The sequence below is a fragment of the Lathamus discolor genome, chromosome 3 (genome assembly GCF_037157495.1).
Source record: "Lathamus discolor isolate bLatDis1 chromosome 3, bLatDis1.hap1, whole genome shotgun sequence".
NCBI classification, from domain to species: domain Eukaryota; kingdom Metazoa; phylum Chordata; class Aves; order Psittaciformes; family Psittacidae; genus Lathamus; species Lathamus discolor.
The window spans coordinates 59,617,264-59,644,992 of record NC_088886.1 but is presented as its reverse complement, the minus strand read 5'-3'; the positions used below and the strand labels follow the sequence as shown (position 1 = coordinate 59,644,992).

The 27,729-nt window shown below is 45.1% G+C and overlaps 1 protein-coding gene and 1 long non-coding RNA gene across 3 annotated transcripts; one reads left to right on the top strand and one right to left on the bottom strand.

The window, feature by feature from the left end:
• KLHL6 (kelch like family member 6) lies at positions 1-21,101 on the bottom strand. 2 transcript variants are annotated; one of them, XM_065675509.1, is made up of 7 exons: positions 20,736-21,097; positions 15,346-15,511; positions 10,302-10,751; positions 7,735-7,972; positions 4,191-4,393; positions 3,029-3,242; positions 1-966 (listed from the first exon to the last, which is right to left on the bottom strand). In XM_065675509.1, the coding sequence occupies exons 1-7, from the start codon at positions 20,993-20,995 to the stop codon at positions 668-670; spliced, it is 1,830 nt and encodes a 609-aa protein (XP_065531581.1). In that variant the 5' UTR covers positions 20,996-21,097; the 3' UTR covers positions 1-667. The 2 variants fall into 2 exon arrangements, with proteins under 2 accessions (XP_065531581.1, XP_065531582.1); XM_065675510.1 differs by having other exon boundaries at positions 801-966; positions 3,029-3,372; positions 20,736-21,101.
• Positions 13,553-27,729, top strand: LOC136012343 (uncharacterized). Its single transcript, XR_010611680.1, has 3 exons — positions 13,553-13,837; positions 23,917-24,079; positions 24,210-27,729. It is a non-coding gene; the product is annotated as an uncharacterized LOC136012343 (long non-coding RNA).

Sequence of the window (27,729 nt, the reverse complement as noted above, 5' to 3'; positions counted from 1 at the left end):
TCTGTTTTGGTCTGCTTTATTAGAAAACAGCTACAATGAATGTTCAGTGGAACCAAATTGCTGTTCATTTGTAACAAGGTTTGCAAACCAAGATGGATGGTTTTGGTCACACAGAACTGAAAAACTAACAAAGCATCTTCAAACAAACAAACAAACAAACCATTTTTAACTTAATCTAACATGCCAACCCCTGGAAAAAGCACTGCTTTGGAGGAAACTACATTGCATTTCATTGAAGTTACAAATCTTCCATTCCAAAAGCATCTTCTCTTTTTCACTAGTAGGTGCTGCAAATCCAACTTAATAAATAGCTGAACAAACTTCAGGACCAGGCTGAGCCAGTTCAAGCACGTTTCAGGACAGACAGAACTGGGAAGTAAATTTCCCAGCTACACATCACATTTCTTTGCCAGACTGGAGGTATTGTGTTGGCAGGAGTAAACTACAGCTGGTCCCTTTGTTTTTCTGTGGAGGGAAGGAATGGAGATAATTTAAGGATATACTGTACAGAGGAAACGCAAGGGCTGAGCACATATACACATACTTCCCACAGGACCCCAGTGGCGTTATTTCCATCCAATGCTACCTGCAGCTATAAAACCATCGCCTTTGCAGTCTCTGCCACAAGGGCATGGAAGTATTGAGTTCCTTTGCAGTTCTCCTGCAGTCAGACAGAAACTGCCCCAGGCACAATCCTGCGGTGGGTGTAAGACTTCCTGAGGGTAACACTGCCGTGATGAGACACCCCCCGAGGCAGGACACACTCTTCAGTCAGCTTCTGAGTTTCAGGGTCCCAGCACAGCACTGTCGCAATGACTTCGTTCTTTTCATCTCGGCCGCCAGTGATGAACAGCTTGTTGTTGCAAGGAGAAATCCCACAGCTGGCTCTCTCATGGGTGAACTGGGTCACCAGGCACCATGTGTCCTCCTGGGGGCTGTAGGAGTAGAGCGCTTTCATTGCCCCACCTGGAGAGGAAATGGATCGTATGGATATGGATGGTTCATATGGAAATGGTTCATATGGATATAATTCCTGTAAGAGGTTTTAATGAAACCACCCACTTCAGCACGGCTCCATTCCTGACATGTGTAAGAATTATTTATGCCCCAAAGCTAACAAAAAAAGCAAGGTCACAGGATACTGTATTGTTTTCAAAGCCAGATCCTCAGAAGGCCACTTATTGTTCATAAGGCTGTGGAATTTAAGGCCAAAATAAACTGCTGTGGTCATGCAGTGTGAACCACAGTGCACCCAGGCACAGACCTTTCTCATACCTGCTGCTTTAGGAAAATAAAGTCTTGTTTGAAAGCGCTTAGACCATGAAGGCCTCGACGTGGTAAGCTGTAGAAATGAGTACATGATTTTTACACTGACTCCTCTAAATCCAGTGTCCTTCTGCCTTGGGCTGGCTGTTTTCTTACCCCTTCCTCATTTAGGGGTTTGTCAGACTGAAGCAATACTCTTCTTATGGGTATGCTAATCAGAGAATGACCTTCAGTTTCTCCATGTTTCCCAAATCTGCAGTCATTCTTGAAACCTTTTGTGCACCTTTTCCCATTTTGCGGGGTCTTTTTATCTTGGAAAATGGCCAATACCTCAATACTCAAGAAAGGCTGTGGAAATACATTCCCTCCTAAGAGTGCCAACAGCCAAATGGTTCTTATTCTGAGATTTGCAGGGACTGATGTGTCTTCTATAGCAGCTGTATAGAACAGGGTAGGGAAAACCCTTGAAGCCATGTTCTTACTGATGAGATGTGACAATGCCTGTGATCCTACCTGCCAGCAAAGGAAGCATTTACATGTTGTTATAGTAAAAGCTGCTGGTTTTGGCTGTACTAGCCCAGTACGTGAAGGATGATCAAGTCATTGTAAGGTGACTTAAGTTCTATTTCCCAACTGGAGCAGACTGAAAACATACACATTGTTAGTTACAGTGATTCACCTGGCAGTTGGTAATTCATCGGTCTGGGTAATTTGATTGCTTTGGGTGCAGTAACCAAATGTTCTTTTATCTTTTAAACTTCAGGTGGGGCTGATTTCTATCCAATTGAACTAGATTTGTCTCTCAGATAGGTAAACAATGGTGGATGTTCCCGTCTGAGAGATGCTAAATGAATGTAACGTGAGTATTGTGACAATTTTTATCAGCAGTTGTATCAGCTAGACCATAAGTCATGCCTTCTTTTTCTGTCTGTCATCCTGTACACAAAGGGTGAGGTCAAGCCTGTGCTGAGGAGAAGCACAAGGTATTTACACACATAGAAGGTGCAGGCATCTATATATATGCACACACATGCAAGTTACAAATCTCCTGTCAGAGCACCATTTATTATTTGATGATACTCTGGCTTTATGCCAGCCCTCCCTCAGCACAAGATTGATTGTACCGCAAGGGATAAATCTCCTGCACAAAGGCTGAGAGAGGGAGGAGAAACTTTTCAGAGCTCATGTTTGAAAACAAAGGCTCCTTTTTCCTTCTTTCGGTTCTTCCAGTGCCACCTGAAGATGTGTGCAGGCTTTGTCTTCCCTCTACAGTTCAGATCATCACCATTAAACTTTTGTTCTTGCTTGATCTTTGCTTCCAGTTCTGGCAAATGACTAAACTAACCCCAAGTGTGATCTAGTGAAGAGGGCAGGGTATCAGTCACTCAGTTGCTCTGCTCCCATGACCTACTCCTACTACTCATATCGCTGTATAAATCCTGCATGCAGTGGGCTGTGTAATGCCCCTTACGTGACATGATGTAGCCATGAGGTCATACCCTTGCTGCTATAAACCCACTTTTGGATGGCCTTAAGCTGTCTCTGAGCTTGCTCCAGCTTCCCAAGACACCTACCAGGCTAACAGGGAGTTTGACTTGGTGATTCTTCATACTGTTTGTGAATGTGCTGGATTTCCTTCCCCCACTAAGCTCAATGGGAAGAACCACATGACCATTTGATTCATAGAATCTGTGGATAAAACGAACACACAGAAACAAGCCCTCCTGTATCTGGAGGGAAGGACCGTTAATGCTTCACTTACCCACAACATAAATGTGGTCCCGGAAACTTGCGGCATTGATGCATTTGGCTTCTACTGGCATGGCAGCTTTCAGGCTCCACGTGTTGGTTGCAGGGTCGTAGCACTGAGTCTTGTCTGTTGCCAGCTTCCCATTGGGTCCTCCCCCAATCACATAGAGTTTCTTCTTGTAGCTCGCTGCTGCAAAGGAGCTTACATTGACCATGAGGGGAGCGGCCTGTGTCACCATAAAAAATCATTAGTAACCTTCTGAAGTAGTCAGACTGATGCCTACATGGTGGGAGCCTGCTGAATTTAAAGTGAGCCATCCCCTTAAGATGATCAGCAGGGTTCAGAAGATGACATTTCTAGGGATAAGGGATAAGTATGTTTCAGATTTTTCTTAAGACTGTAAAACCCTTAATAAAAATATGATCTGTTCAAATGCTGTTATTAAAATTACATTATCAACAATTCAAAAGCTAGGAAATGTCAGAAATGCCCAAAATCTCTTTTACATACTTATGAACATTGAAAAAAAGAACATAAGAAACTTACTGGTTCTGATCTTTGTACTTGCAGCGGTTATTGTTAGATTCCTCTGCATTGCTTTGCATCCCCTAAAAACTAGGGCTTGTATCTCCCATTATGATGCCTAATCTCATTACTTTCATGGATTATTGGCTGCCTAATACTCTCTTCTCATTGCCTGAAGTAGAAATGTTTCTTCTTCTGCCCTGTTTACCCTGAAACCTGTACTTTCAATTTAAGTGTATAACCCATACATGTATAGAATGCACAGGTTGATATACACATTATATAGATACATAGGTATATAGATATGGTATCAGAGCAGTAGTTTTCAGCTGGTGCTCTGGCTCATGTACACTATATTCTTACTCACTGATTTATGGACTACTAACTTTAAAAGCCAACTAAGAAAAGGAAAGTTTGGCATTAGATGTCTCCCAGGCAATGTTTGGCAGACAATCCTGTGACTTTTACTTTCTGAACTACATACATTTGTATAGAAAAAGTAGTTAGGTATTTAGTGGTATTACAGACCAGAAATACATAGAAGAGTTGTACTTGATCCTGTCTTGTTCATTTGTATGGTTCAGAGCCCTGACATTTTCTGATTGAAATGTTCCAGATGAGTACAACGTTATGTCATGCAGCACCTTACCTCTGACCAGCAGTTATGAAAGGGATCATATGCTTCCACGCTGTTGATTCTCTGCATGCCATCAAACCCACCAATGACGTAGACTTTGCCACCCAACACAGCCATTTTATGTCTCCATCGCCCAATATTTAGATACTCAATTTGTATCCATTTGTTGATGGAGGCGTTGTATTTCCAGACATCATGTTTTGTTTCTTTGCCACCTGCAGTGTACATAACACGTATAAATATGATAGTATATCTTGTATCTACTCAAAATCTCCATATGTTTACATGCTAAAATTTTCTCTCACAATAGAAAATACATCATTGGTACTTATTGTTAGCTTCTTCATTCCCTATAAAAATGGCCCCTTCTGGGTCTGCCTAGAAGATAAATTCTGTGTTTAGTTTATTGAATAGTGAAGGAAACTGACCAATTTATACAACCAAATATTCAGTAAAGATAAATCACTGTTCCTCACTTTACCGGACCACAACCACTTTCATTTTAATACCAAGTGAATGACCAACCAGACACAGCACAGGCATCTGCAGGTGATTTTGGTGCACCAAAAGGGCTTTGCAGAATGCTTCCAAGTGACAAATAAACATGATTTAAACAAGGTAGTGGAGGATGCTGCAGGTGGTACTGCCAAATCCCATGAGGACAGGCCTGCACTTGGGAACTGACAATTTGTGCAGGGTAGACCCAGTCAGCTGGATCTACCAGAGCTAGTGGTTTACATGGTAAAACAAAAGACTTGACTCTGAACTCCGACCAACAGTAGTCCTGCACATCATGTTAGTTTTACTGTTCAACCTTGGGACCATATGGCTGGGCTCTAAATTTTGTATCCTTCCTGTTGTTCTCTTTCTCTACTGACTTGGATGTGATTCATATTTATAGACTGAAGATCAGAATTGGACCCTGCAAATTTATTCTAGAGCTGACTTGTAAGTGAATCTTTACTGATGCAGAGAGCAGTGTTTTAAAGACTTTGGTTTGCATATTATTTTTGGTGTAACTGCAATATGAATGGATCTAGTTAAGCCTGAAACCACATTTACAGACTGAGTAGTTTATTCCATCATCTGCAACGTGATTAAACATTTGCTTCACTGGTGAATATACTGAAAAGAGAATTCATATTCCATTGAGAAAGTGTCTGCCTTCATTTGTATTCTGTACTGCACCCATATCACTGCAAACTGATGGAGCTCATCTCTGGGCCAAACAGCAGATTGAATAAGAGAGAATTAGCATGCTAGAAAGAGTCGTTTCTAGTGCTTTTGTCTTGGTACTTTTCACATGTATGTGTTGAATTTTATTTGCACTCAAATAGCTGAAGTGGCTGAGGAGCCTGAATGCAGCATTCATGGTTACAATGGGGCTGAGAGACTGCAGGTGTTCCCCTTACCCTCCCTTGAAATTTCCCTTTCACATGAGCTTTTTCTTTCCTGCACAGCCTGAAACCCTGGTAGGAGCCTGAGCTGGACCAGGCACATCAGGCAGCAGGGAGAGATTTTTTGGGAGAACTGGAGGCTTGTCTTGTTTCTGTTACATCCCTAGGACACAGCTCTTTCTAATTTGAGGAAGAAATGCAACTAAATTAGTAAAAACAACAGAATGGTGAGTGATAATTCATGTCATTTTCAGTTACACTACAAATGCAGTGTTTCAAAGTATTTAAACTGATGGGGGAAATCGTGATCTAAAAGTAGTCATAATCTTGTGCAAAGGATTCTCCTGTTTCTCAGATGCTAAAAAGAGCAGGGAAGATGCTAAATTCTACCAAGACACTGAGGGAGTGAGCACATGGAAGGGGAGATCAATGTAGGAAAGATACAAGTCGAGTTAGGAAAGAAGCAGGTCACAGTTGCTACAAGAAAGAAAACAAGAGACAAGCCGAAGGAGGCAGATGTTTAATCAGGATTGAGATGCCAATTGGTTTATCTGAAAAGAAACAACTAATGACTTCAGTCCCCTCAGACTTTTATTTAGGTGGGAAGGGTGAAAAGGACATTAGGAGAAAAGCTAAGAGGGAATGGGGAGATGGAATCAAAGATATGAAATTAAGCAGAGAAGGAAGAGGAGCTGGCAAGAGCTTAGACTCACCATAGAAGGGAAGGTGTTAGCCTGGCCTAAAGGAAGCCTGGATAGACCATAAAAGAAAAGCAGAGAAGAGACACTGGAAAATATGTCAGAAATTAAATGAAGCAAAAAGCCTGAAAAAGGGGAAGGGGTAAGAGATTAAAGGCAAATGGAAAAGAGACTTCTCAACTCCAGCAAAAAGCCTGTGACTTTGAAAAAGAGGAAAGGGTAAGAGATTAAAGGCAAATGGAAAAGAGACCTCTCAACTCAAGGGTGTGAATGTGTGACGGATGATCCCTGCTTGGGATGTTTGACTTAGATTCCCCTCTACAGCTAACTTTTAATAGAGGGTCTGCTGCCAGAGTAAAAATAAACTCCCTGTGGTGGGCTGAAAGGAAAAACCTCCTTTATTCGTAACTAAGGAAGGAATAATCTAATTCTTATCCCAGGATAAAGATTCAATAAGCTTTAGATTGGAATGAGGTAATAAAAAATATTTGGATTCCCAAAAGAAATAATGCAACAGAAGATACATGAATAAAGGCAATGGACCACTATTCATACTTTAGAAGAGCATTCACACTTGGCCCTCCTTCCTCCTTTCTGCTCTCTTAAGTCAGCATAGAATCTGGTGGATGATTTTGCAGGGTAAGTATCCTGCCCAAGGAGGCACTGCTCTCTATCATTGTCTGTGACGTGACAGGGATTGAAAGCTTGTTGTCACTTTTCCTCTGGAAGGAGCTCATCAAACTTGTTTTTGACAGGCCATCAAAACCAGCTGTCAAACTGACTGTCAGTTTTGAATTTCACCTTTTTGATTGTCAAAGTAAAAACTGTAGCTGCAGGACCAAACTCCTACATACAACTCAACTGCAGTTGCGTGGGAAATCCTGCAAATGGGATGTTCAGACCCATGCTGTGTGTCTGGACCATTGGGTTTCATCCAGTTTTGACAGCTAATATTGCCATTAGCAAGTGGGCACTTCCAGAGTCCTGGCTGATGGCTTTTGAAGTGCTCCTTAAAGTGCAGTTTTTAGGTAGCAGTCAAACAGCAGTGACAGTTCACTGCAGGTTCTTGACTGATTCTTGCAGAATGAGACGGAGTGCAGCAGTCTTTTGCTTATCCACGTGGAGCTGCAAATGGACTTGTTACATGAAGATGCTGGAGCAATTATTCTTCATTTTATGTTTGGTAAGCTCAGGGTCACTGAGTGCTTTAGGGTGCAGCACCCAAGTAGCCATGCATATAGATTAATATGGTTGGAAAAGGAATCCTGTGCTGAGACAAAGGCTAGGCAGTATTCAGGCACATCCAGTGCTTCTCTGGAGTCCGTTCAAAGCTGAAGCATTGGGAACACCTCTAGTGCTTAATTCTCCTAAAGCTGCTTTGAGCATGATCTCAATAAAAGCTGGAAGCAATTGTGAGAACCCTTTGCTCCCCTTTTCCACTCCCAAAGCCTTGTTCCTTACCCGAAATGTAGACTTCATTTTTTAGGGTAATGCATGCAAACTCCACCCATTTCTTAGTCTCATTCTCCGTCTCCTGCTCTGTGGTTGGTAATTTTGCTACTTCCAGGCGGCTTCGCCTCAAAGGATCCAGGCAAGTCACTTCTGCTACAAACTTCTCATCTTTTGTACAGCCCCCTATGATCATAAACACCTCAGACTGGAACTCGTGCATCCTGGGCTTGGTTCTTTCTGTAATAATCTAAATGCAAGTGAGACAGGGTGAGTACACAGAGCACTTACACCTGCAGTTACAGAAAGGTCTGGTGATCTTTCTTCTGATTACCTGCTTTGCAAATCATGACTGGCTTACATCACCTCAGCCAATTATCAAATGTTTTCTAAGTTCAAAGCCTGGAAAGCATCCTAGCAGCATTCAGTAGAGGTTGCTGTATCCTTCTTTCAGTAGGATTTCTCCAACACTGGACTCAATTGCTTGTGCCTACCCACCAGGACCCTTTCAGATCCTCTTGGGACTTCCCAGGGTGGCACCATAGCTATGAAGGTGAGCAGTAGTGACAAGGCTGGGTGCATGTAAGGCAGGTGTAAAGAACAGGGTTCATTTGGGCTGACAGAGTAAGGGCAAGGTAGGGGGGCCCCAAGATTTGTGTATGGCCTGACAAGTTTGGAGAGGGCAAGGATGCAGTTAGCACCAGCAGAAAATAAGCACTCTCATTATTTGTCCTTCAGGGATATATTAAAGTGTCAAAGCAGTGGCAATTCTCAACTGTGGTTTGGGGTTTTGTTTTATTTGTTTCTTTGTTTATAAACCTTATTTTTAAGCCCAAATTAGAAGAATTGCTTAAAGCCAGGCTCTGAAACATGGTCTAATTTACTGCCTGTTGGCTCAGTTTATTTATCAGGTCTTTGTTTCAGGGACACAGGAATAAGTCAGTTCCTGGGTAGATGTGCACCAGGAGCAAAGAATGCAGGGGATGCTTGGAAACTTGTGTTCTGCTTAGAGCAAATACTTGCAAGCAAATGGAAATGAGTGCATTAGTGTCCCAATGTATGCTGGCTGTATGCTGAAGGACAGAAGTAGTAACCTTCCTTATCTTCCCCCACACCCCATACTGGCAGTAATGCAATGTAAAAGGCATGGGGAGCACATCAAGTTTTTCCTCTGCTTATGCTGTACCCCGGGCATTTGCCAGTTTTCAGACCCCCAAAGTCTGGTGGGAGAGATCTGCACTTCACTGCAGAAATTGCAGTTGCCATTGGCTTGCCCCAGAGAAGCAGTCTGTGGACCCACAGGTTAAACACTGTGACAGTAGCAGCTTGCTTAAAGTTTTACTCCTCTTTCTACTTTTAACATGTTTCTATAAATGGACATAATATATCTGTATTAACAAATATTATTTACACAGACATTAATCTTGCATTTTCCCTGTGTTTAGCAAATTCTTAGGCAATAAAAAACCCAAAACCTTTGTCCCAGAAGTCACCAGGTTTCAGAGTTCTGTTTTTAACCCATCTGCCACCATTGCAAGGCATAAGCCCCTGTGAAGGTGAGTGTCATGAGTGTTCAGCGCTGAGCAACACTCCCTTTATCTACCCCACGTGGACCTGACGGTGCTGCTGAGTGGGGCAAGGCTTCCTCAAGAAGTTCCCACCAGACTGGCCCAGGTCAGTACATCATGTACTGTCTTACGCAGTCACTGGCACAAAGAGCCCTCCGTCTCTGCCCCCCGCCAGTGACACATCCAGTGTTAGCGACGGATGCACCAAATGCTCCTGAGACCTCCTGCCTTCCTCCGGCTCTCTAACTGAGGAAGCACATAGGTTTCCTCACGTGCCCACATACCTTTGCTCCTGTTATGAAATCTGACCTCTCGTGGCTCTCCCCTCTACCCCATATTTTGGGACAGGATATGTGACTGATACCCAACTTTCCAAAGAGGATGGGCATTTGAAGAAGTGGAGACCCACCACAGCCTCCCTTGAGCAGGCAGGGCAAAACTTGACTGGATGTCAGGGTGAACCTCTTTCTTTGGGTGCAGCGACCTCTGTAAATGAGGAAGAACGGCAGACCTCTCCTCTGGGAAGAGACTGTCTTCTTCAAGAGAAGTTCTGTATTCCCCCCCCCCCCCCCCCCCCGCCATGTGTAACAGATGGAGATGTTACATATTCAGATTGAAAGAGTCATGACAGATTGTGGTACAGGTTAATGGGAAACTTATTTTTCCTCTCTTAGGCTTGAAATAATAGCTAAGAGGTTGAGGTATCAGGAGTAACGCTGTTTGCCTTTTTACTAGGATAGTCACCCGGCCTCTTTCACTGTGCATATGAAAGCTCAAGTTCGTATGTTCATAAAGCTGTGCACTTTAAAACAACCTTCCAAAAGCTTCTAAACTCTCTAAGCCAGCAAGATAACTGATGAGGCCCACCTGGACTTCTCAGTAGCACCACTTAGTGAAACTTCAGCGTGAATACCTCTTTCTGCCTCATGGTACTGCTCCTTCCGATGGGATTTTTGAGCGGAAGCATGAGACATTTAGAAAGAGCAGCACCTACCTTCCTTTTTTACTCACCTCATTGCCTGACAGATGGTACATTCTTGCTTCCTGGAGCAAAGGAAAGACATCTGGACACTGTCTGATGAGTTGGTCAGCTTCAACCGTCTCTACGAAATACCAGGGGTCTAAGAGGGGCAGGCGGACGTTCTCCAGCACACAGGGCAGGAGAGGAAGCCTTTCTGACTCCTTGTAACGAACCCAGTTCATTACGGTTTCGAACACTTGTGCCTCTTCTGTGACATAGAGGTCATCACTCTTCAGTGTACTGCAGAGGATGTCGGCCGGCAGCTCCAGGAACTCCTCGTAGTTCAGGACCTGAGTGAAGTTCTGGATGATGTAGCCCTGCACTTGCTGCTTCAGGCTGTGCAGGGAGTGCGCATCAGCCAGCCTCAGGATGCCAACACAGTTCTCCGGCTGGAGGGCTTCCGTGAGAAAACTGGCACAAGCATCTACCATGCGAAGGAACTGTGGGCAGAAAAAGCATTTACAAGCACAGAGTGGTTACTGGTATGACCATGTCACAGGAGAGCTGAGTCCCAGCCAGCCATCTGCACTGCAGCACATGACATTGGTCATATGAGGACAGGTATCACCCAGAATCTGAAGTCTGAAGTTAAAATGTCTTCTTCACAGAGTTTTATTCTCCCTCTGCATCCATATTATTCATTTTCCTGTCTCTTTCATGACCTGTGATGCTCATGAATTTTACTTCATTTCACAGAAATACTTTATTTTATACTTTTACTAATACTTTTACTTTATTCCACTTCCCTCCGTGGGGTCTCAAAGCACTAACAACCATGGAGTTACAAAGCACAGATAAGGCCCCAAGACGTGAGATGTGCTTTCCCTGCTTTATCTTGCATGTCAGCTTGTATCAGCTAGAAGGGCGTCTGGTTTTGGAGTTGTCCAGCAAGTGTCTGTTGGGGGGAGGCCTTTGGAGGTTTTAGTGACCTTTGTGTTCCTTGTCATCACCATTGGTTGAAACAAACACAGATGTGCATTTTACACACCGGGTCTGCTTAATCAAAGAACTTTCCATATTTGCAGTGTTCAACAGGTCATTGCAACCGCTTTCATTAATTTCCTTGGCAGAATAGCTGCACCTGAGGATCCCAACTGTGCAGATCCCGGACCACGGATGTCTGGGGGCATTTGCCATGAACTACGATGTGAGCTGGGTTGCTGGTGATTATTCAGGAATTGGGAACCAGTTTGGGGTAGAACTGATAAATTACAGTGCTTCATCCTTGGCTTTCTGTTCCCTGTGTGTGTATAAGTATTCATGTTCATTTTGCCACTGAGCAGTGCAAACAGCAGCATAGAGACAGATGCGTCAGAACTGATACTGTGCCTTTCCGTCCGTGTTTATTTGCGTCCTTTTTTCCATCCAGTGTCAGCAAACAAACCATTTTAACTCATTCTGCCCCACTGGAGAAAGTTGCACAACACTGATTTAGGGGCAAGGAGGAAGCGAAACAATTTTGAGCACTATCCTATGTAGATTTGTTTCAGTAATTAGGGCAGAACTTTCCAGACCCGTCAGTGTCACGTTGACACATTTAGACTGTTTACCAGAGCTGAGTGATCGCAGACTCTGCACACAGACTACCTGGTTCCTGTTTTACATTTAGATGTGGTCAAGGGTTTAGAGAAATGCAACTGCCTGATGATCAAGGGTATGAGAAGGTCTCACAACATGTTGCTGCTGTTGTGATATAAAAAAGTCAGTGGCACGCTATGGCACCGCAGCAGGGCTCAGTGCCTTCCCCATTCACAGTGCCTGTCCTCTGAGCTAGCACAAGGGTAACACTTTGAACCTAACAGCCTGTTTCCCAAGGATCTGGAAGCACATTTCCAATGCAGGCTAGCTCTCAGAGCTCAGGCAGGTTAAGCCCTTTAAAAGGTGGCAGTAACGAGATGCAAATCTGGGATTTGCCAAGGTCACTCATCGAGTCACCCACAGGTCCAGGAATAGATCCCAAACCAACGTTCTCCCCCTCCTACAACGCTGCCACTGCAGAGTGCTCTCGTTATTTACATATGGCTTGCTAAGAGCGATACTCACGAGGTGAGGCAGAGTTTTTTCGCATGCAGTGCACACTGGTCTAACAGCCACGCAGGCCCCACTGATCACGCTGGGCAGCTGTGCTTGTGGCCAGATGAATGCGGAACTGTGAGGTGTGGGTGTGAGAAGCGATCCCCCCTGAGGGCCTAACCAGAGAGGCTGGACCACTCAGGAGCCTGTCAAAGCAGGACTTCCCCTGGCTGCTGCTCCTCATCCCCGTGCTTTGCTGTCACCCCAGCGCTCCCTTCATTTAGAGACAAAACTCCCCCCAAAACTCCCCCAGCCTTGCTGGGCATGCTTCAGTCAGTCCCATGAGAGCAGGTGACTCAGGAGAGCACCCTGATACCCCTGAGCCTCTGCATCATCTGCTCTGATTATTCCCTGCAGAGCTCTAAATTTTCTTCCTTCCCTTCTGCCAGTACCCATTCCAGTGCCATTTCAGGCATTTTAAAAGCCATGTTCCATGGGAACAGTTTCTCTATTAACTGCTTCTTTCTCCTAGCACCCATTTGAACCCAGATTTGTACTTGCTAGAGACATCCCCTATGCCTACTTGGCCTCCACTTAGCCTTGTCTCTGAACGATAAAATTTATTCATAGAATCATACAATCAGCTAGGTTGGGAAAGACCTGTAAGACCATCAACCAAACCATCAACAAAACCAACTTTGCCTGTCCAGTATTGATTCAACTGTCCAGTGTAAGCAGTGCCAGCAGCCCTGCCTCCTGCTATAACCCTGTAAGAAAGGGAACAGTGCATCCCAAGGGCACCCCACAGCAGACAGCTGGGCAGAGAAGGGGCACAGCAGCTCTTGCAGGGTGGCTTTTTAGGAGTTGACAGCTTTCAAAGCCTCTGAACCCATCTCTGACCTGGAGCTGCCCAGAAGCCCTTCATGAGCAAATCACGTCGTCTTGGCTGGCATGGCTGCCACTGTGCAGGGCTGCAATGGAACTAAGCACTGTCTGCTACAGCCACTTGGGCTGTCCTCTGCTGAGTGGCTATAGGATGGTTTTCAGGTAACTGGCAAGGTTATTTTCCTTATAGTGCCCGGTTCAGGAGAACACATTGATGGGAAGTGCTTTGGAGGTGGCAGAGGGGCTGGATCCGAGGTGGGCACCAGCCTTGCAAGCGTGGTGGCTGAACAGCCGCCAGCCCAGACAGAGGAGGTGACTGTTGAACTCATGTTGCAACTGTGCTCTAGGTGGAAAAGTATGTGTCTGGGTCACTTCAGGGTGAGGCTTAGCTGTTCAGCAGCTCCCTGTTCCAAACCTGCCTCCCCAGGAGACAACGACCTCTGTGCACGAAGCACACGGTGCCAGGGACTTCTGCTCTCTCAATAGCCTTCCGCTTCTGCCTACTGTCAGTTTTGGGTGCATTTGGTCAAATCGCAGTGGAAGGGGCTAAGAAAAGGCATAATTATACAAAACCTTTTCAAAAACAGTTCCTGAAGTGGAGTATCTGTGTTGGAATATCTAGAACTGGGTGAGTGACTTCTTTTGTGGTACTTTGTCAAGCCTGAGAGATTGAAAAGAGGCACTGCCGAAAATTGCTGCTAGTCAGACAGAACAGTTCTATTTGGAATGTGGTTTTCTCCCATGTCATTAATCCGAAAGGAAGGAATTTCCCAACAAAAAATGTTACAGTAAATTGCAGAGTTAATCTTTTCAGCTGTTGATACATTGAAATGAAACATTTGACACTTTCAGCTGTTTCTGTTTGTTCTTCAGCATAAATAGTAGAGGCAAGCTGGCGAAACACTAGAAGGTACTAAGTCCTCTTTTACACAAAACACGTTTTCAGCCAAATATCTCACCCGTGTATAATGTGAGGCTTTAAGGCCTTATAAATCTCATTAGTATCCAAGACAGTTGCTGTAAGACTTGGGATGGCTGCTTTTAGTTGAACATTCCTAGTTTTCTAGGGTTTTCTCGCTTACTCTTCTTGCTCATGGCACCCTTAGAAACGTGTCATTGCTGTAACAGTGTTTGATAGTTTTCTTTAAGCACCAGCCTTAGGAATCAAATTTAATCTTAATTTCAATGAAAAATCGGGAAGATAAATGACAAAATGTAAGTTTATACTTCGATGGCTTCAGAAAACAAAACCAAACCATGAGGAATGATCCTAAGGATCATGTCCTGAAAATGAGCCGGAAGTAACCTTTGAGTGCTAACAGTTACTGTTCTGCTTGAAAATGTCAGTCAGTTGCTGCACGCTGGCCCCAGGCGACATGAAAGCAACACCACGTTTTCTGAGTTACCTTGGGGAGCACTTTGTGATAACTTTCCCTTCTCTCCCCACAGCAAGTACCAGCTCCCATTACCCCAAAAGCCACAGGTTCATTTCAGAGCAAAGCCTCACGTGTAAGGTTCAAGAATCTGAAGTTCGCATTAAACAGCGATGATTATGGAGTGAGGTGTTTCTTGCCCTCTGTAATGAAAAGACTGGACACACATACATACATTGGCACCTGGCAGGCTGTGCTGGTTGCAATCTGTTAGCAATTTGCAGCTTGGTACCAGGGCCTGTAATTTGGTAGACCTCACAGGTGATTTACAGGGCACGTGAATACCTCATGGACCAGAGGCTGAGTAACACTGCTTAAGTCCGACTTCCCACAAAGACCCAGGTCATGACTAAAACCCTTTACATCAAGAGCCCTACAAAGGAGGATGCTAACTTTGGCTGGTGAGCCTCCATCTCAAGGCGATAGAGGGAGAGACCAAGTCAGCTTCCTGCTCTGGCCAGCCATGCCAGCCACAGTGCACTAACTCTTTTGGCCTGGAGTGTGACCAGCCTTTGCAGGCTGACCTGAACCTTATGGAGCACTGTCCCAGCATCACAACCCTTCATACCACAGTGTAAGTAAGTATGAGGCAAAATGCTTGCAGAACCCATGAAATCAGAGAAGTTTGCAGTGTGTGAGCCAGGGTAAGACATGGTGTTGCCAGAGCAACAAGACTGGATCCATGCATTTGGGTTATCTGTACCTGAAAGAGGCTGGCAGCTTCCAGGACTTTCTGTACATTTTGCTTTGTGATGAGCATCTTGCTGGTGTAGGTGTAGTCCAAGAGTATATTCATGGTTTCTGCATCAACTCCTTTAAGTATGATTTTTTCTTCATATTTCTCTCTTAAATCATTGCAGAACATGGCTCTGAAAATAAAAACATTTATCTTTTACATATCCCAGCCAGCATGAGGCATTCTGGAAACATTTGGTTATATAGATTTCAACACAGAATACTCTGATTGCTTCATATTTTATGCAAGTATTAGTCCTGTAGCAAAGTAACAAAACAAATCTTTTGTTGCTGTTGTACCTCTTTACTCATGAGTTCGATAAGACATACACACATGATGGATACCCCCGAGCTGAGCCCTGCAGTAGGCCTGGAGCTCCATGGCAGCAACAGGCACCTGGAACCATTGCCAGGGGGTGCTCTCTATTGCAGAGCAGTTGCAATGTCTAACCTGCTGGCCTCTTATACTCTTTCTGTTTCTAGGCCCAGCTCATTAACCCCAAACCTTCAGGCCGCTGGCATTCTCCGTACCTTGACACTTAGCACATGTACTTCATAACCCTTAGCAAGGTCAATACCCCTGTGTTTCTAAGCTGTAGAACGCTGCTTAGGCTGACCCTGAGGGCTGTACCAGATCCACATGTGCGATAACCTCACCCTTAAGCTTCCCAGCGAATCTTTGACCCCATTAATACCAGGGATGGGCCAGGAGAGAATGGCTTATGGATTTTTGTCTAATTAAGAGTCTGACTTCCTCTGCTGAAGTTTGGGAGCGTCCGCTCGGCTTGTAGAGTTGGTGCCTCTTGGCTAGAAAAGAATAATCATTAATCGGAACCACTGTTAGCCAAAACGCAGTGATTTCATGAATGTTTATACCACCTCTTCTTTGGTGGATAATACTGTATTTGAAAGGCAGTTGCCGCTTTGGCACTAGTCAGATATTTCGTGTGGGATAGAAATCAGAAATGTTTCTAAGAGCCATTTAAATACACTTTACATTGTGACAGCTGCGAGGCGAATGCACACATCTTCATCTTCATTTCCAGTGCATAGCTTTAAGTATTTCTTATAATGCTTTTGTTCTTATTTAGGAATTTGATTGCTCCCATCTTGTTCCCTGCAGAGAGTGAGATTTCACATCATTTGGAATCTGGCCAAACAGATTAGGATCACATTGGGTCCACTTGTAACTGCATAGGTGGAAAACATGTGCAGATCTAAAGTGTAATTAGAAGTGCTCTTTATCCTGCATACCAAACCCTTCTTTATTAGTCATGTACAATGTTGACAGGACAGTGCAACCTGGGAAGTGGCTGGAGGTCCAAAGTCTTAGGCCATGCTTTTCTTGTAAAAGCGGTGCCAGAATGAAGCTGTCTGATTGACACACCTTCCTGGAACCAAGATGTAAACAGTTTTGATTGCTAAGCAGTTAGGCATGGTGAATGCCAAATGGATGGAAGATACCAGGGGCTCGTTGCTCTAGGAGCTACCTCTTCCTTGCCTCAGCAGAGACTTCATAGCAAGAGAGAGGCAATATTAGCTATCTCAGTGTAGAAAACTGATATAGATACCTCTGTATCTGTTGGATAAAGAGACCTAACTTTTGAGCAGGAAACTTGGGCAGAGAAGTTCCTTGCCAGAAAAGATGTTCAGCTGGAATTCTTATTTTCCCTTCATGCATCTCAGCCAATGGAAGGTTTTTGATTCACTTCCCATTGGGAATGGGGTTTCAACCCACAGAAAGGAAGGTTTGTTTAGAAGAGCCCTTTCAATTGCATAGGATTGATAGGTGCCGAATGCTTCATCTGAATGAGAAATAGGATGTTGTAGGATGCAGGTGTTGTCTGCTCTTGTTCCTTTTATCTCTTAAACTGGTGACCCCAGTGATGTATTTAACTATCGCTGTCGGGGAGGTGAGAGCTCTCACTTCAGTCCCACAAAGCCAGAGATACCATTTTTTGGTGAGGGATCAGTTTGATGGAGATCAATTAGAGATATCCAGTGTTTCATCATCGCAAGGCTGCTCAAAAACCAGCCTTGGGGTTCTGGTGGAGGCTTTGCGCAGGGGACTTGTCAAAGTGCTTTCACCTATCTGCTTCCTAATCTGTGTACCTGTGTTAGAGCTGCCATCCACTCCTGATCTCACAGGCTCTGGATTTATGCAACAAGGCTGCAACCTGCAGAAATCAGACATCTAAAGCACTGTGCTCTCCCAGCAGCACTCCTCTCTGGAAGGTGGCAGGGCTGAGTAGGGCCAGTCCTGTCCAGGAGAGCTGACTGCCTGCAGTGGCCTTCCTTCTGATCAGATGGAACGGACCTTATTCCTACCCTGTGTGCCGATTGGAAGGAACACCCTGACGTCACTCAGGACTGATCAGGCTGCACTTCTCTCCTAGGGATTAAAATGCTGCTTCTCACCATTTATGGACTTACCCAGAGGGGTGTGTGATTATTTTCTCTGGGACTCGAAATCCTTCAGATGTGGCTACTGATTCTGCTGTCTGTTTCCCTGGTTCCTGTCCCTGTGTAATTCTAAACAAAACCTTTGAACCAACATTTAAGAGATACAGATCTGTAGTGAGGGCCTAAGGCCAAATTTAGGTACCTGGAAATGAATAAATTTAGAAAAACCAGGGAGACATCTCAATTAAATAAGTGAGGGGTTGCAGTTTGTAAAGCACTTTTTAAGCACTCACCCACACTGAAGTGCCTGTGCTTGGAATTATGAACGTGACTTCAACCAACCATGCTGCAGTTTGAGGATGCTCTGGGAAATATGGCTTCAACATCTCCCAGCCCCATTCTCCCACTACTTTGGGCAGTGTGGGAGTAAAGAACTTCACCTTGGTCAGCTTGTATCTGTCTGCTTTGTTGCCTTCAGCCAGGTAACTGCTTTTATGTCTGGAGATGCAGGGTGTGTCAGAAGTACTCGTCTATCTACTCTGAAGCAGTGCTGAGGGAAGGACATAAGAAGGACATGGAAATGTTGAGGCAAGTCCAGGCCATGAGGATGATAAGAGGGCTGGAGCACCTCCTGTATGAAGACAGGATGAGAAAGCTGGGTGTGTGGAGACCTCAGAGCAGCTCCCAGTATCCGAAGGGGGCCTACGAGGGTGCTGGAGAGGGACTCTTCATTAGGGACTGTAGTGATAGGACAAGGGGTAACGGGTAAAACTTAAACGGGAGATTTATGTTGGATCTAAGGCTCTTCCCTGTGAGGGTGCTGAGGCGCTGGCACAGGGTGCCCAGAGAAGCTGTGGCTGCCCCATCCCTGGCAGTGTTCCAAGGCCAGGTTGGACACAGGGGCTTGGAGCAACCTGCTCTAGTGGAAGGTGTCCCTGCCTGTGGCAGGGGTTGGAGCTGAATGAGCTTTGAGGTCCCTTCCAGCCCAAACCAGTCTGGGATTTTATGACTAAAAGATGATAATTTTGTTTAACTGTGTTTTAAGTCAGCTGCTTGCATTATGGCACCCAGCACTCAGGAAGGGGGTTGTGTAACATGCTGTTGCAGGGCAAGGAAGCCCATGACTCACAGGGTTCCTCTGCTTCGCTCCCGTGTATGGGTGTTGGAGGCTCTGTAACAGCATGGGAAGTACTCACAGAACAGTGTGATTTAAGAATTTCTTCTTTCTTTGGGCCCGTGCATCTTCTAGTGAACTACAGCGAGATGAAACAAGCCGCTTTGTGAGTAGAACTAGAGCAGCTCAGTTCCCTGCAGACTTGTGTCCTCCTTTCCCTCTTCACAGTAACCTCAGCTTCCCCTTCCTGAGCGCTCTGTTCTTGCTCGTTATTCCTCTCACACACATTTCGCTGTCCCTCTCAGGACACTCAGCTCTGTGCTTTGGCTGGTTCTGGGCGCTGCATGTGTATGTGTCGGCAGCCCAGGACAGTGCTTCTTACCCAGCTGAGCACCACAGGGTCTCAGTCCTGGCATCTCTCCTCTGCCTTGCTGCAGATTTCTGTCAAGCTTTTAAAGATTTGAAGATTTGATTTTGAAGAGTTTGGGATTTTCAAATCTCTCTGCCAAACGTGATGGAAACTAACCCGAAGAGTCGTGACAAGAGGCTCTAACAGACAGGCAGACAGCGTGATATAATAAATCTCAACTCATAGAGCAGGTAGCCAGACCCTAGTACATGTGCAACTGCCTGGGGATGCGACTCCCTCCATCCAGGTATCCCCCTTCCTTTAAAGGATGTGGCTCAAGGCTCAGTGAAAAAATGGCCAACAGCAGTTATCAGAAAGCTGCCCTGCCTGTCTTAAACTGCTGAAGTCCCTTCTGACCGCAGCACCTCAGCAGAAAAGGAATTGTTTCTTTCTTTTGTCAAAGTATCGTATGGCAATTTTGATCGTAATTTGCATCTGCTCTCCTTCCTGCACAACAATGCTGGTAAGAAGTATTTGGGCATCTCTGCTTTTAGTTGCACGTTCTCACATGTGCAGTATACCTAGTCTAGCTTTAGAAGTAATACCTATCTCTGTATGTTCACAGAGATTATCATAAGATGATAAAAGCAGAGCTCTTCTCGCAGGCACTACCAGCAAAGCTTACTAGACTCCACTGAAATTAGCTTTCTGCTCACAAGTGGTCACAGGTTCTTTTTTCTCGTGTTTCCTCTGTAGCTCTTCAGTCATCTGACCACTTCAGCAGTTAAAAAACATCACAGCCATGCTAATGGAATTACCTAAATGATAATGGCAGATCTGTGCTGAAAATGATACCGAGTTCCTCTGTCTGTCTGAAATTTGTTCTTGCTGGCCAGTGGTCTCAGACCGTTGTTATAATACTGAATTAAAAACACAAGAAGATGAGAAGGAGAGCATTAAAAGGTAAAACTGCCTTCAAGGAGGTATTTCCCATTGCAATTGCTTTTCGGTAACCCTAGGAAAGATAGACAATTCCTTCTCTTTCCTCCTCAACAATTTTATGCAATCTATATTTTTACCACAGAATGGCAATTGGTTTACCAGGTTTCACAAACCCGCTCCTATCTCAATGAAAACGTTGTGTGATCTGAATGAATCTCTTTGCCTGAACCCCAAGTGGACAATACCAGGGGCTACAGATACCTGGTTACAACACTATTTTCTCACCCACTTGTCTCTGCCAGCCATTCTCTGTTTCTTTGCATGCCTCCAGCGGAAGTGCTGAGTGCTGGTGTCAGAACTCTGGCAAATCCACAACTTGGCACCTGCCTTAATTTAAGCCTCCAACTTTTAAAGAGCTGAAAGGTGTCAGGCATTCCAGATTTGTAGAGTTTAGCACCCAGTTTGCTCTTCTTGGAGTTCTACAGTTCCAGCCTCAGAAGTGAAGTAAAACCCCAATCACGTTGTTGGGTTTGTTTCTTACATGCCTTACCTGAAATAATTGCTTGCTGCCGCAAGGACCACTCGGTGACAGGAGAATTCCCTGCTGTCCACGCACAGGATGACATCGGTAAGGGAATTTTCAAGCCGAAGGTTCTCCAGGCCATTCTGGAGCACCAGCGAGAGACCCGTATCATCAAACTTGACCTTTTCACCACTCGAGACTTCCACCAGGGCCCCCATTTTCGTCGAACACTCATTGTCCAAAGAGATCTCCGGCTCCTCAGAGCTCTTCTCCAGCGTGTCCCCCATTCTCTGGCCAGCTCTGTCTCATTCTGTTGGTGCTTCAATCTAAAAAGAGCTCCTAAGCTTCAGACGAGTCACACTGCAGAAGTTGGGCGGATTTCCTGTCCAGAGGTCTCTGCTTATCTATAGCTGTCACACACACATAACAGGAAGCCTTGCACTTTCTCATCCTGTTAACACAAACAAAGGCTGGGTTTTTTCAGTGAATTTCAGGCAGTATCAACGTGTTTAGAAAGGACTTAAGATGCCTCTGGATGTGAGATGATTACAAGTGACAGGGAAGGCCTGCTTCCCTCCCTCAAGCCAGTTCCCTGGCTGTTATCCGGATCTGCTGGTTGCAGTGATAGGTGCACCATACGGCTATCGAGGCTGACTGGGCTGCTAGGGGAAAGGGGGTGTTATTTTAAATGTCTTTTTCCAGGTATGTGATGATTCATCACTGAGCTGGTTCAGGGTTTGGATTTGGCTTTTAATACTGTGCTCACATATTCAGAAAGCCCTCCAAGTGGCTGTTTCTGTCCCTCGTAACATGTAAGCTGACAAACACTGGATGGCTTTTCTTTCAGGCAACATTGGTATAACACTCTCCAGGCCATGGAGTGGCATCAAAGTTCTCGCAGCTGACGGTCTTCAGGCCACGCTGCTAGGTACAGTGATGTGCTGCATGGATCCACGCCATAAACTCTGGCTAATAGTGGAAGCTAAAGGAGAGAGCTTAGGGAACGGTGGGGATGCTGCAGGGGTGGACCCTCCAGCAGGACAGGAGCACACAGAGCACAGGACCGAAGGCTTTACTGTCACCTGGGACTGAACAGGATCTGTTTGGATCTCACCTAGATGGGAAGCTGACCCAAGCTGACTGAGATGATAACCCACACAGCCTATTGAAAGTGACAGAGTAGATCCCCTGGCTTGCTTAGGAAACTCTCATGCTGCGGAGTTAGCGAAGCACACCCCCTCTCTCCCCTTGAGAGGAATGCAGGGCTAACCTCTGACCTTGGTAGCTTGAGTTCTAACCAACCTTGCCTTTGTGATACTTCTTGGAATCCTCATTTGGCCAGTCCTCATGGGTTTATTATGTGTTTGGTTTGCTTTTGTCTCCAGCTTGCATAGCTGAACTCACAGTGTTATGGGAAACTTGCCTTAGAGGAAGGAGGTGAAAGCAGCATTCAGAGAGAGCCAGATTTAGAGGGGTTTTGTATAGGATAGGATGATCAAGGGGAAGGAAAGCAAAAATTCTTTCTCCCGCTTTCCACCACCTCCTTGTAATGGGTTTTTCCTCAATTTGTGTAGTCTGTTCAGCGCTTTGGCTTCTTCCTTTCCCAGCTGATGTGAATGTGTTCCTGCTGCCTTTCGTGCTAGCTTTTGCTAATGAATACTTCCTTTCTGAAAGCCAGTCCCACCTTTGCACCAAGTACTCCTTCAGGAATGCCATCAGAAAATGAAGGAACCTCCTCAAAAATATCAGGTGTGCTTTTAAAATCACGATATTTTAACCTTATCTTGGGTCAGGTTCTCTGTTTATATTGTTACGACTTTTGACCTTAGGGAATTCATCTTATCAGGCTTTTTTCTAATGGTGAGAAGCTTCATATTTGCTTTGTCTGCTGAAGTGAAAGCTGAGATTCAGCAGCAATCGCTTGATTCCAGTTACTGCAGCTTTAAACAAAGCATTAATAGCTGCAAAAGCTGAAGTAAGATTATACTGGCTGTGAGTGCTGGGAACGGAAGCCCTGCAGTAACTAGGTCAGTTGGTAGCTGTGGTATTGTCAGCCTGCTACCCATTAACTGCACTGTAGAAAGGACCTCGGTAGCTCAAGCAAGTGTTGACTAGTAGTGGCAGTGATCACTATCTGCAGTCTGTCTCCTTCTGTGCCATTGCCAACCCATATGATGTGGTTTTCACCCTTTTCCTGCCAAGCTCCTCTCCTCATTTCTTCTTTTGTTGGTCTGTTTTTATTGGGCTGCTTAGTATTTACAGAATGACCTTGCTCAGGGTTGAATCCCTAAATGTAGTAGTTAGTTTCATTATCCAGGCAAGCACCAGGCCAGCGCTGAGGTGAATGTTGGGTCTTTGCAAGTATAAGGGAACAAACCCAATATCAGGGAGCTGCTTGTTTGAGCCGCTCCATCACCCAAGACTGCAGCAGCAATGTTATTCAACTCGGGGGTGAATCCAGCTTGTTACTTCATGGGAGCAGCTTCCAAATACATTCTTCTTTTTGGCCTTTAGAAACTTGTCCTGGCTGCACTCCTATTCTTTCATTATAGAAATGAACCACTCAATCTGGTAAGAGCTGAAGGCTTGTCTGTTCATGACCTGTTCATCTCTTCTCTTTAGCGTATACATACTACATCGATCTGATGTCGACTCTGTACCAGCTTGAGATAACTGGCTGGAATTACGGGCTATATAATGTATATACACCACTTCTGTGACACACTAAGTTTACATAGCTGTGTAACATCACAGACTACTGCTGGTACATATGTGTCTTTGTTATGTTGATGTTTGGTGAGCTGAGTTCAGAAACTTCTTTGCATCCTGCCCTGACTTCGTTACCGCTGCATCCGTTGATCATGCTCCCCACATTTAAATGTTGATCTGTAGCAAACACCAGGCCAATTTCAGCGGTCTGTTCCTGGAACCAGCATTTCATCACTGCAGCATTTCAGTACCGTAAAGCTTGACCATGCCCAGGCTGGCCAGGGGTCCTGGTTCTCATCTCAGAGAGTGAAAGATTCAGGCAGTCCCTTGGAAAAGTCATGGAAATAGGGCCATGATTAAAAGGAGGGCCAGAAGAAATCACACCTGGGACACCCACCAACACTGGAGCAAGAGCAAGGACCTGAGGTATTCTTAAAACAAAGGCAGAGACATAGAAACCTATTTCTGACAGTTTTGTCACTTGTTTTGCTTCCCACAGTCCTGGTACTTTAACAGAGTCCTTATGAACTGAGTGAGTCTGAGAGGGACCAGCAAAGAAATGTGGGAGCATGTAGCAGCCTCAAGGAAGGAGGGTTTCCAGACTGAGAAAGAAGATGATGAGCCAGCCTGGCATCACATTGGGATCTGGAAACTTAACTGAAGTAAGTTGCTGAACTTGCAGGTGGCAATGACTTCGTATTTCTGACCTGGAAGGAAACTCTCCCGTGAGTGTCCTGTCACTGCAGATCTCCCACAGAGTGCATCCTTGCTGTCTTCTTCCTCTCATTCCAGACCACGTCCATTTTGCGACCAGGTACGTGTGATCCATGACCAAGCAGCTGCTGTTGGCCGTTCCACCTTATACTACCCTCAGTGCTGCAAAAATCATCACCAGAGCTACCTAGGGGCAAGCGGATAAGTTGCAAACTGATGCCACCCAGCAACAAGTTGACAGCTACATTCCAGACCTCAGCACACTTCAAGGCAGTGATGGAAGGGAGCATTCTTTTGTGGCCTGCTTAAAGGTGTTAGCTTCCAGCAGGAGGAGGACACAACAGTGGGAGTCTTGCGAAGTTTCTTAGGTCTACCTGAAGTCCCAACACTGCAGTCACTTCCACTGTGCAACTCAATAAATGCTGCAGAAAAAGCCCTACAATGCAGAGGACTCTGCTGGGGGGGGGCACACAGCCAACTGCTTAATTCAGAGGTGGTTCCTTTTTGTGGAAGCAGAGATGGAGACAGAGGTGGGGAAGCAGAGATGGGAATAGAAATGGGGACAGCTGAACACATGGACTCATCTAACCATGAGCTATTTTCTAGCATCGTGCGAAGTCAGATAGCTTAGACCCAAGGTAATCTTGCCAACCCTGGGAAGCTGCTGGATTTTCATCTGCGTTTTCAGTACATTGGGATAATGTTCACTAGCTCAAAATAGCGTATTCTTATTTTAGCTGGGGGGAAACAAATGTGATTTTTGTTTTTGAAAATGCATCCAGAATCTGTGGATCAGATTTTCAATGAACTACAAATTGGCATCTTTGTTTCATCCCAGTTGTGCTCCCCCTTCTGAACCAGCACCACCTTCCAGTTCAAAACCTCCTTGAGTCTTCTCATATCCCTCCCTCTGGGTGGCTGCAGTTGTTCAAAGTCAGCAAGCAACCATGCTAGTGCTGCATTTATTGTCTTCCCCACTTCTGCTCCCAGACTGTTTTTACTTGTATTTCAAGTCACTGGTGAATTTCTGGAATAACTGCTGCTTCCGTGTATTGTTTTATAGGGGTAGTGGGATAGGCAGGCATGCTAACAATCCAGATGGGTTACTCCAAACTGTGCTTTCACCTTATATAAAAGAGAGGTCCCAGCTGACCAAACTGTAAATGACAGATTATTTGGGTTCAGTATTCAAAGTCCAGTTGTTATCCTAATCCTATTACTCCCATGTGTGTTATTGGCTGTAGAGGTCAGTGAGCTTTAAGCCTGACATGTGAATGGGCCAGTTGAGTTTGAGAAATCTTTGATCCCCTGCTCATAGGCTTTTGAGGGAGTGGTGGCAGAAGACTACTATTTAAATAAGTGTTTATTCTATTTGAAGAAGCCGAATTGCAGTCTGGGGGTGCAGTAGGGTCACTCCCAAAGCTGCAGGCAGAACAAGCTGAGACATCCCTTAGCACTGTATTTTAAGACCTTACAGCCCAAGATGAGATGCACTCAAATGAAACTGGAAGGACTGAAGCCTGGGGATGGGGCTGAAAGTAAGACCCCTAAGAAATGTGGTAGGTGGAGGCCATGGTAGTTGATGAGCTCTGTTCCCCATTCAGAACAGTCTTTCCTTCTCCATCCACATCTTACACTACTACAGTTTCTTCCTAACAGTTTACTTCTTGAGATCAGACAAGCACTTCCCCTTTTGCCCCATCAAGATGGTCAGCTTTTGAAACAAAATAGCAGCAGTTATTTCCTTTCCCTGATGTACACAAACAGGAAAGGAAATGTGATTCGTAACGTTAAGTTTCTCCTAGGAGAGAAGTGCCCCATTTTGTTGTAACTTAGTCCTGAATTGCTCTCCAAGAGATTTTGCCAATGTTACTCACAAAGGAGTTTTGTCATCAGCATCAGACTCCCTCCTGCTTCAGTTTATGTAAGTAACAAGGTGCTTGGGTCACTTGTCTAGCACTGGCTGCTGTGCCACCCATTTGAATTTAAAAGCATCTTCTCTGTATTATTAGTTAATGGCTGTTTATGCACAAATAATTCTTCCTCTAAGTAAATTATACCTTTGATCTCCGTAAGTGGACGCAAAAAACCAGGCCCATGCTAGAAGAAGCAGAGCCTGTTGTCCTCAGTGATATTTTGATCTTGCATTGTTTGTGCACCTCCATCTTCTGCTGCAGCCAGGCTCTGGTGTCCCACATGACTAGGTAAGAAACGCAGCCTTGGTGAGAGGTAGCAGTGCTATAGCTCAGGCGCTTGTTGCAAGGTTTGATAAAACATGAACCACCGCAGTAGCTCCTGAAATGAAGGAGAGCTGTTCTGCTCAGCAAGAGCTGGGAAATGGAGAAGACTGCCCTTTATAGTGAATTAGGTGGAGTTCTGTGCTTTAGTGCATGCTTGATGTTAGTGGGGGGTAGGGACACTGGTTGGACTGAAACTTCAGTTCTTGAGTTTATTCATAGGATATGGGTAGTATCCCTGCGAAATGCTGGCAGAGTGACACCAAACCATGAGAAACAAGTCTCATCTCAGATCTTACTAAATGTAAGGCAATGCTGACTTGTATTTTTCATCGAGGCTTGTTGATCTCCGCCAGTTCTGTGCACATACCTGACGGATGAGTTCACACTCCAAGTGACGCTCAGAGCTGTGACTGAATTTTGCTTTGGTTCTTGGACTGCCCAAAGCTTAGAAATGCTGGCCCCAGGATCAGTGTGCTCCTTACGTTCCTTGTGATGGGCGTTTGCTAGCTTACAGCACAGATTTACTTCTCGGGTTGTAAAGACGCTCCACCTATCACTTGGGAAGGCCAGAAGAGGAAAAGCCAATGCAGTCATCCGTGTGCTCTGTATCCACGCCACTTGCTGACTAGTTTCCCAGTTCCTTTGTTTCCTTCTCTTCAGGACTAAGTCTATCAGACTAGAAACCCTCATTGGACCCACAGCAAAAGAAAATGTTCAAGTGAAGCCCTGTCTAAACAGGCTGAAGCCAAATGAGGTTTTATTGTAACAGGGGAAGGGTGCAGAACACTCAACAAGAGGGAGCTAACGCGTGTGGTGTGATGCACAGCATCAGTAATTTCTTTGGACCACCATGCGAGATGGTTCCTCCTGCTGGCTGATGTGGGGTCATTTACCAGCGTGTCTAATCATCCGAAAAACAAGGACACCATTGGCAAATATTGCTGCTCTTGGAACATGAGTTTTTCACTGGAAAACTCCAAATGGATAGAATTAATGCTTGTATATCCCTTTCTGACAGCACAGAACCAGTCAGCTGCCCCTGACAGCTGACTCCGAAAGCTCAGCCTTGCTTGGTCTGGGGGAAAGAAGCAAACCAGATAGAAGCAGTGGTGTATGTTTTCAGTAAGTGTGTATGAGAAATACAGCAGAAATACAGCAGAAATGTGTATGTTTTCAATAAATAAATGCATAACTCAGTCTGATGGCGAGAAGAATGGCGGATGTCTGATGAACCTGAACGTTAGCTTGAGAAAACGGATTACAGTGCTCAGCTGGTTCCACCCCATGGTTCCAGCAGCTGAAGTCGCAGCAAGTTTTAACATACAGTTAAATATAAAATACAGTGTATTTAAAATACA

Bases quoted from the DNA above. Each gene is read 5' to 3' on its own strand.
- KLHL6 (XM_065675509.1), bottom strand. From the start codon at position 20,995: ATGGGGGACACGCTGGAGAAGAGCTCTGAGGAGCCGGAGATCTCTTTG. The intron at 10,752-15,345 runs GTACAGATAACC...TTCTGCCCACAG, and splicing joins AAGCTGCCAGCCTCTTTCAG to TTCCTTCGCATGGTAGATGC. The intron at 7,973-10,301 runs GTGAGTAAAAAA...ACTTGCATTTAG, and splicing joins ACCATCTGTCAGGCAATGAG to ATTATTACAGAAAGAACCAA.